Genomic DNA, 9,650 nt, shown 5'->3' on the forward strand with positions numbered 1-9,650 from the left:
AGGTCACTGGTTCAACTCTCTGGACGAGCTATCCGGATGAGGTAAGACAGTGAGTCATACTCTCACCTCCCTCTGCAACAGATACTGAAGTACTGCTGAGGTCTGCTGGTCTGTGCGGCTCTTCCAGGGTGGACAGACTAAAGGTTGAACTTGCCCTGCTCCTCAGTTTGTATGAGAAGTAAAGCTAACAAACAGTAGAGTATGGAGGAAATGAAGGATGAATTCAGAAGGTGTGTCCCATGCGGTAAGAAGCTATCAATAAATAATATATAATAAAATATAAAAATATATCTTGCTCCACAGTATTTTATGTTATGGTTCAATGTTTTATGCTTTGTTTTAAGTAGTCTGTATTTTTGTGTACTGTAGTGTACTCCAATGTTCCCCCTAATTTTTCATGTGTCTGAGCATACACACAAACTCCCTGAGAATGGACGACGGTGAGCAACATCAGACGTGCACACTGTGGCCACACCAGTATCACACCTGTCCAAAACCTAAGATTATAACAAGTTACATGGCTTATTAAAAGAATCAAATTACAGCAGTAATTTCCGTTAGATTACTTTTACTATAAGTGATTTGGCCCACTTAGAATGAAAAAGACAAAAATCTTGTTTTTCATAAGCTGTGTAGTATGTTGTATGTCGAGGGTGAGGGTCCTGCTCTGGAAGAATTGAGTGTTGAATGTAGCCTACACCTTTCAGAGATCAAATTTTGTTCACATTAAAACATTCACATTTTGCACAATGAGGTGTGTGCTGTAGCACAAGCATGTGATACAGTGTAAATTCCTGTAACTCTGTGCCTGTAAAATATATAATTAGTTTTTTTATTTGAATTTCTACTAATCATAATCTAGTAACAGCATTTGATGATTAATATCCACAAATGAAAATTCTTAATAAATGACACTAGAATAAGCACAAATCTGATCGGGGACTTCCGTCTGTCCTTCTGTGGTTGTAGACTTTGTCCAGGTTGATGGCCAGGTTTGCGCATCAGCTGGTCCAAATGTGCCACTTCAAGACGATTTCTGGATGCTGTTTTGATATGATTCATCAACTGCCGTTCTTTTTGCCATAGTAAGGGGTTAGCTAGCTTAACGTTGCCGCCGCTAAACAGCGGCACGTACGCATAAAGCGCTGTTAATGACGTTGATTGGCTGCGTAAGTAAATACGTGTGAGCCGCATCATGTCATTGGCTGGACAGTGTTAGTCATTGTTTTAGTGTAGTTACCACTTGTTGTCACCTGTCACTCACTGAGTTTCTGATTTTCTACTCAGGTTGACAATATTCTATTTTCTATTTTTTTATGGCATTTTTACCCCTCTTATCTTAACCTTTATTTAACCAGGAGGTCGCTTCAGACATCTATTTTGAGGGAGACCTGGCCAAGATGGTATACCAGTTACAGTACAAGAGACTAAAACCAGATCAAATAAGACAGGTGCATTTACATGGACTTGGGGAACTGTTTGGAGTTCCTACTGCACATATAAAAACACTGATTTAAATTTGTCTAAGGATGTCGCACGCTCTGCAGAAGTCCAGGTAGCAAATGCTTTTTCCTCAGCTCAGTGCAAACTCTTGGAACCTGATAAGAAAGCCACCTGGTGAAATGAAGCTGAATCCCCAAAATAGCATAATTACAGACTATGCAACACAGAAACATAATAACTACATGTAAATGACGCTATGTCTCTCATACAGAAACATTCACTATGATCCACCGTAAGCCCTGCACTTGTGAGGCTTTGACGCTCTCATGAGCTGTTCAGGAGCCGTCTTCATTCCCAGAACTGTACCTTCTCAAGCTGAACATGCTGACGTTCAATAACAGACTGAAAATATGAGCACTTACAGTAGAGGAGAGCCACATCAGTTCTTTGTGTGTTCATACAGGTATTTTTCAGTTCAGAGAGTAATTAAGATTCTTTGACTGCATGTGAATCAGGGTCAATAAAGCAGAAGCAGGGGCGGATGGCAGAAATATATGCAGATTTAATCTTAAACAATCACATATATCAATATTTGCTTGGAAAAAAAACCTAAATTAAGATATTTAAACTCAAAAACATTACATTATTGTAGCACATTAGTAAAGCATGAAAATAAATATCTAAAGTTGGCATTAGAAATCAATAAATTCTATTTTATTTCCAAATCTTCAGACTTTTTTCACAATACATGTCTTTCCTAATTGAGCCTATCATTTAGACTAATATGTGGCCCTAAGAGAACATTACATTAATTTTAGTTTTTTAACATTTTATTGTTAAAAATGATCTAAATTAATGTGTTAAATTTCATCACATTTGATATCAAACTGGGGTGGGCAAGCATTTTTTTTAGGGATGGCAGCTGCCACCCCATGAAACCCCTCTGGTTCCGCCCCTGAGCAGAAGGAAGAAGAAAAAATATTACTAAATGTATTTTTGTACCATGTGAAAATCAAAACAATAATTTTAAATTATCCAGCATAAATGAAGTCTCCTGAAAGAGAAGAATCATATTTCAGAGATAAGCTTTTGGAAAAAAGTTGACTTCTCCCTTTTTGTTGGTACTTTGCTCTATGCTTAACATTTTCATTTGAAATATGAACCAACAACTTGCTTTTACTTTTATGGTGATGATGTGATGTAATTGATATATTAACTCACAGTCTGTGTACAGAGCATAACTGGATATTGTAGAAGAAGGAATGATATAACATGTAGCCTAAAGCAAACAGTCGAAACTGACCACAAATATCCTGATATTTCATCATTTGCTGCCAGTGTTTATTTTGTCAAGCTGTTTGTTTGTGGATATTCACATTGGATTATTTCCAAAAGAGATCGATAATATTATTTCTGTTGAAAATGTTTAACCCGGATACTTCAAATATTCACTTAAATGTACATACAGTTAAAAGTCAAGATACTCAGCTTCTTCACTACAGTCCTTCTGTGACTGGAGCATCCTCACACTCTATCTTTGACATACATACGCATCTGTTCATAACTTATAAGTTTAAAATGAAAAATAAACCTATTTAAGGGAGGAAAAATATACTGACCTTTGCTTTACATGACTCCACTGCTCCTCTGAAATTACATCTTTATGAGTTTGCTATGCACTGGGAAATTCTTCTTTTTTGTAATATTTGCATGGATGCTATTTTGAACAGTGTTATGAAACATAAATGCAACTATTTGTACGAACGGCCAGAAGTTCTCAACCTTTTCGCCTCGTAGCTCTTGAAAATGAAAGGTGGCTCCTTGACTTCCATCACAGGCGTGTGCAGTGCTCTGTACTGTTCAGTTCTGCAGAGTGGAGACCAGCTATGGAAAGTATTACCACAGCCTCCTCTCCTTTTACTAATCACAGTTTTATTGGAGAAAAACAACAGAAAAATTTTTACTTGACAATAAATATTGCACAGCAGCAATGTTTTGTTCCTGTGCAATAAAACCAGCTCCCCCTGAGGGGCCCTTATACATTATAACACTGACACATCAGCAGACATCTTTTTCAACTTGTTAACACAATAAACCATCACAGAGGTCACAGAAAATGTCTATACGTGCTTTTGGTGGTTCCTACTGCACTTTGTAAGTCTTACTCAAGCAAGTGCATATGAGCATGAGCATGAGCATGAGCGATGAAAAACTGAGCCACCAATGTGGAAGTGTTAGAAGAGGTGAAAGGCAGCAGACTGTTGAAAATCCAATTTATCTTCTCGACTCAAACAAGCCTCACATCTTCAACTTCCCTCCACTCACCCCTCCAACCACTCTCCCACGACTCCTCCACTCTCTCTTCCCCAAAACTGCTGCCACATGAATACACACACACACACACACACACACACACACACACACACACACACACACACCTCACATACTTCTGTATCTTACCTCAAATAGCCCCACAACCTTTTTGCTTTGTGGTTACAGACAATCTGAGCGGCGTAAGGAGTAAAAAGGCTTTATTATGAGTGCAGCAATACTGACCTCCAGTGAGTTGAGGGTTAGCAAAAATAGAGAAAAAGGGAGAAAATCTGCTAAAAACATTGATTGCACATTCATTTTCTCTCAGATTAAGACACAAAATCTGGAAACCTAACAGTTTCTGCCTCAGTTTAATAATGATAAAATTTGAAAATTGAGATCATTTGGGCTAAAATGCAGTCCTGTCCCTAGCCTTATCATAGTCCAACAATATGAAAATAACGCTCTGTGCCGGGGGCGGGGCAGCAGTGGGTGAGTTATGAGAACAACACATGGGGCTTCATTAGGAGCGAGAGCGCACCATGCTGAAGGAGGGAGAGCTGCGTCTGGACCGCACTCAACTCCTGACACACAGGAGACGCGTGACAAGACTGTAATAGGGTGCATGGGAGGTTATTTTTTAATTTAAGTTAGTTTTCTTGACCTACACATGATCAACAGGCTGCAAATAGGCTTCAAAAGACTCTGTTAAGTGGGAATCTTTTCATGCGCGCCTATCCACGTCGTCAGATGTGTCAACTGGCCGCGGAGCTGCGCGTTTTTGATGGACTCTTCAGTCTTTACGAGGCTGAATGTGAGTCCATGCAAAGATTCAACCAGTCCAGGATATATATAAAGCGCGCACAGTCGGGATGGATTCGTTTAACGCCAGCGGAATGGACGCGTTCACGGTAATCCATCTGAATTCCTCCTGGAGTCCGGACAGTGGATATTCTTTAGCGGCTATAGCCAGCATTGCCGCTCTTGTAAGTTTTCTAATTCTCTTTACCGTTGTTGGGAATATACTGGTGGTTATTGCGGTGTTGACAAGCAGGGCGCTGAAAGCCCCGCAGAACCTTTTTCTGGTGTCTCTGGCCACCGCGGACATCCTGGTCGCCACTTTGGTGATGCCGTTTTCCCTGGCGAATGAACTTATGGGCTACTGGTATTTTGGAAAAGTTTGGTGCGGTATTTATCTGGCTTTGGATGTTTTGTTCTGCACTTCGTCTATTGTTCATCTGTGCGCAATAAGCCTGGACCGGTACTGGTCCGTTACGCAGGCTGTAGAGTACAACCTGAAGCGGACTCCCAAACGCGTCAAGTGCATCATCCTAATTGTGTGGCTTATATCTGCTTTCATCTCATCTCCGCCTCTCATATCTATAGACAGCAACAATGATATCGGCTCTCAGCCTCAGTGCGAGCTGAATGATGACACTTGGTACATCCTCTCCTCCAGCATCGCGTCCTTCTTCGCTCCGTGCTTAATCATGATCCTGGTGTACATCAGAATATACCAGGTGGCCAAAACCAGAACCAGAAGTATGTCGGGAAAAAATCCCAGGCCAGATGGTGTCACACAAACTGAGAATGGACTGAGCAAAGTCACCTCCCCTTTCCATGGCGAGAAGGAGAACGGACACTGTCAGTGCCCGCCTACGCCCAGCCAGCGCACCGTCACCATCGGGCAACAGACCGAGGATGCTGACATAGAGGAGAGCTCCTCCTCGGAGGGCAAAGGTCACAAACCCCAGCAACAGGACTCTCAGAGAGCCAAGAGGGCCAGCCAAAAGAAAAGCTCCCTCTCCAAACACTCCACTCGCATCTCCAGAGTCAGTAACAAATCCATGGACCTCTTCGCCTCACGGAGGAAACGTCGCCGGAGCTCCTTAGCCAGGAAAAAGGTTTCACAAGCCAGAGAAAAGAGGTTTACATTCGTCCTGGCTGTGGTCATGGGGGTGTTTGTTGTGTGCTGGTTCCCCTTTTTCTTTAGCTACAGCCTGTACGGTCTGTGCAGGGACTCCTGTAAGATCCCAGACCCACTCTTTAAATTCTTCTTCTGGATTGGCTACTGTAACAGCTCCCTCAACCCTGCCATCTACACCATCTTCAACCGAGACTTCAGACGCGCCTTCCAGAAGATCCTCTGTAAGTCGTGGAAAAAGTCCTTTTAGATCTGACGCAGAACTGCTGCACCACCATGACAATCTTTAAAAGGAAATATCAAAGTGAATTTAAAAAAAAAAAAAAAGAAGCCTGTTTTGTCTATTACTGCCACTCGTCATTCACTGTTACCTCTCATTGTCCTGTTGTAATTCAGTCATGGCAGTGCACCCTCAACAACCTACTGGGTGTCTCTGCAAGCTTCAACATGCAGTATGTTTCCATTACAGGCTTTCGCAAACCTGGTTAGTGAGCGCTGCCGTTCTTTTATTCCTACTGAAGTGTGCTGTAATGCTTTATAGTGTATCATCATTGATCAAGCTCTTTATACATCTACAAAAGATACACGCATGGCTGGATTTATCTGCTAGGGGGCCCCAGGGCAAAAATGAGCTCCTGGGCCCCCTTTTAACCCCCTCTTGTTTTTCCCCACTCTGTGTGCAATGTGTACAATTTTTCTATGCTTTTTGTGCTAGAAAACAGCTTGGCCACAGATTTGCTGTGTGGTAATTTGATTAAACATATTAATTTAGGAATAGGCAACACGCAGAAGCACAAAACCGATGTAACAAAGGTTTTAAAACCTCATTTTGACACTGGGATGCTTTTCAGAGTGTTAACTGACTGGTTTACATTTTGGGACAAACACATATTTGCTTTCTTTGCGTGAGTTAGATTGGAAGATTGGGAGCAAGTGGCTGGTTAGTTTAGCCTATAAAGCATAAAGACTCAAAACAAAGGAAAACAGCTAGCTCTCCAAAGGTAACAAAATCCGCCTCATGGCAACCCTAAAGCTCACTTTATATCTTATATGCCATATAAAAATAAAAAAAAACAACAACAGTTTGCTGTTTTGCAGTTTTGGATTTGCAGATTAAACAAACTAAATATAATGTGTTAATTAGTGAAGTTTGGAGGGCTTGATAAACGGATTTTGTTACCCTCGAACAGAGTCAGGCTAGCTGTTTCCCTGTTTACACTCTTTATGTTAAGCTAAGCTAATCGCCAACTGCCTCCAGCATCATAGTTACTGCACAGACATGACATGAGAGTGGTATCAATCTTCTAATCCAATTCTCGGCAAGAAAGCAAATAAGCGTATTTCCCCAAAATGTCAAACTATCCCTTTAAGATTAGGTAATTAAGCAAAATCTGACCTGACCTGACCTGACCTGACCTGACCTGACGGCCCCTTATCATGTCAGTTTTGTGCTTTAGTTCTGCATATTGGACCAGTAGACACACAGTAAGCCTGGAGCTCTTGGGGCCCCTGGAGCTCTGGGGTCTTGGGGCAGCTGTTCACTCAGCCCCAGTTGATGAAGAGTTAGAGCAGTAGTTACCAGGCTTTTTCACTTGTTTACCCTAAAAATTACCCTGTTTAATATGTCTACGAGTCATTGGCAGTGATTTTCCCCTTTCTGAAATAATTTAAATCATTTTGAGAAGCCTGAAAGTCTAAACACTGTCAAGTATTTTACAAGAAAAAGGGAATTATTGGAGAGAACTCTGAAGAAAATATAAATAAAGAAATGACCCCTCAGATTTATCTTGCAACCTCAGGTAGGTAACCACTGACTTTGTGGGTGATATTCTGTAAATTTGATTTTGTCTGCTTGCCATGATGTTGTTGGCCATGTCAGCTTTTAGAGCTTTTTTTGAGCGTCTCTGCTGTAAAACGGACTCTAAAGCAGTAAGAGCGAAAGGAATAACAAACCAGCTGTGTTCTTTAAGTACCTGCATGCTTAGAGTGTATCCATGCCACCAAAGTGTCATCATGGTAATTCATAACACAGCTGACAAATGGCAAAGCACAACAGCAGACTGAATCATGACGGAGTCTTTGTTCTGATCTCTGACTGCACCTTAGAGATTTGAGACGGCACTGAGAAGGGCTGACGCTCCAGACTATAAGCTAAATTATTTTTATGGCGTGCAAATAACGTCATTATTTTCACAGTGGCCACAAACTACTGAGTATTAAAAGATCAAGTGCATTTATGTTGCATTTATTTTTCAAGAAACTACCTCTCTGTTTAGTTTTTGTTCTTTTGTTGCCGTTTTTGGATTTATGATTTGCAAAGTGCAGTACACATCTTTCCTCTGCTTAAGCTGTCTGCTGTGGTGCAAAAATAAAAGATGAAGAAGTCTAATGTGAAGTTTTGGTGTGATGTTGCAATATGGAGCTTCTTTAATGGTCATGCACATGCTCATCAATTGTTGCTGTTTTACTTTTTATCATGGAAAGAAAGTTACAGCTTTAATAACAAGGGGTGATCATCCTAATAGGCTGATTTATGACTTTTACTTGCTTTTAAATCCATTGGCAGATGCTGAGCATGTTTAGTGTTTTCTCGTAAGCACAGATGAATTACCTTTCATCAAATTAAAATTCCACACATTAATTAAACCCAAATCAGCAGTTTACTTTTCAGCTGAAAGAGAAAATCCCTATTTATGCAGGCTCGGTAGAAACAGTTATTTGTCTTAATTTGGTGGAAAAATTAAACAATTACGAGCAGATTGGTAACTACGAAACTGCCTGTTATCTCTATCAGGGGACTTTAGGATGACACAATGTCTAGTGCTAACTTGCTAATTTACTCATTTTTTTACTCAAGTCTAAATGATATTACACTCTCAGCAGTGTGAGCGTAGATTTTGGAAATCCATGAGTATGCCATGATGGGGTAAAAAAAAAATGGTACAGTCTCTCTGATGGACTGTGGCCATGCCTGTTTCAGGGTGTTAGTGACCTTTCAGCAAAACAGGTTTGATGTTGGGTCTGGCTGCCTCATAATCTAATATTCCCCTGAGCCCCTGTGGGCAGGACTGAGGTGAAACTGAATTCCCCACACCAAACTCTTGTTGTTTGCCTCCTACTTTTCTGCTGTGGCTGAGAGCGTGCAGCCAAAACCCATTTGTAACGTGTTACGAGTCCATCTGCTGTTGTTCCAACTGCTGATCGCAGCCATCAGAGATTTACGTCCCAAAAAACAGAAAGAACACAGTATTCCCGTCTGTTTAATTGTTTGAATAAAGAGAATAAACAGGTAGCTGTAAAGTGGCTGATGGAAAACAGCAGGCAAATATCTCTCTGTCACCAGTCTGTGTATATTGTATTTAACCAACCTGCTTCACGAGCCAAAACATTATTTTCTCACTGTCTAAACAAAAAAAGTTGAACTTAATGTTCACATTGTAATAAATCTTTCCACAGTTTTTAACTAACCTAAATGGTTTTCATCATAAGGTCAAAGAATGATGAATCTGATTAACTGCGCTGAACTCCTAATGTTCTTTCACAGCTTAACAGGTTTGGTAAGGACAGTGCCTTCATCACTGGGACAAATAAAACGTATGTGGCTGCACATTAACCCCTGACGTTCTCAGGAGTCAGAAAAACAAAGTGGTTTAATCGGGTTTGTGAGCGATTGCAGTGACTCACCGATAACTTCGACAGATGCTGAGATTTTATGGCTTTAAAAAACTCTCCAGCCTGCACTTTGAAAAGTCAGCACTGAGAGACCAATTCATGAAAATTGAATGTGGTTAATTCTTTTTCTGGCTTGAAATCAAGGAAGGTTTCACCAGAGAAACCGTTTTTGGATTAAAGAACGGTCGTACAGTTTCACAGACTATGTCTTAAAATATATTTCACATGATTAATAGAGAATAACAAACCGAACAGAAAGCGACTCAACTGATTCTACAAGGAACCGGTCCGTCTCTAC

General features: G+C 40.7%; 1 protein-coding gene across 1 annotated transcript; it reads left to right on the forward strand.

The window, feature by feature from the left end:
• The first annotated feature begins 4,055 nt into the window (after positions 1–4,055).
• On the forward strand, positions 4,056–8,069 carry LOC127379619 (alpha-2 adrenergic receptor). The gene has a single exon (XM_051429430.1). The coding sequence runs from the start codon at positions 4,629–4,631 to the stop codon at positions 5,928–5,930; it is 1,302 nt and encodes a 433-aa protein (XP_051285390.1). The 5' UTR covers positions 4,056–4,628; the 3' UTR covers positions 5,931–8,069.
• Positions 8,070–9,650: the final 1,581 nt, after the last annotated feature.

This window comes from Dicentrarchus labrax, unplaced genomic scaffold, assembly GCF_905237075.1.
Source record: "Dicentrarchus labrax unplaced genomic scaffold, dlabrax2021, whole genome shotgun sequence".
Lineage (NCBI taxonomy): Eukaryota > Metazoa > Chordata > Actinopteri > Moronidae > Dicentrarchus > Dicentrarchus labrax.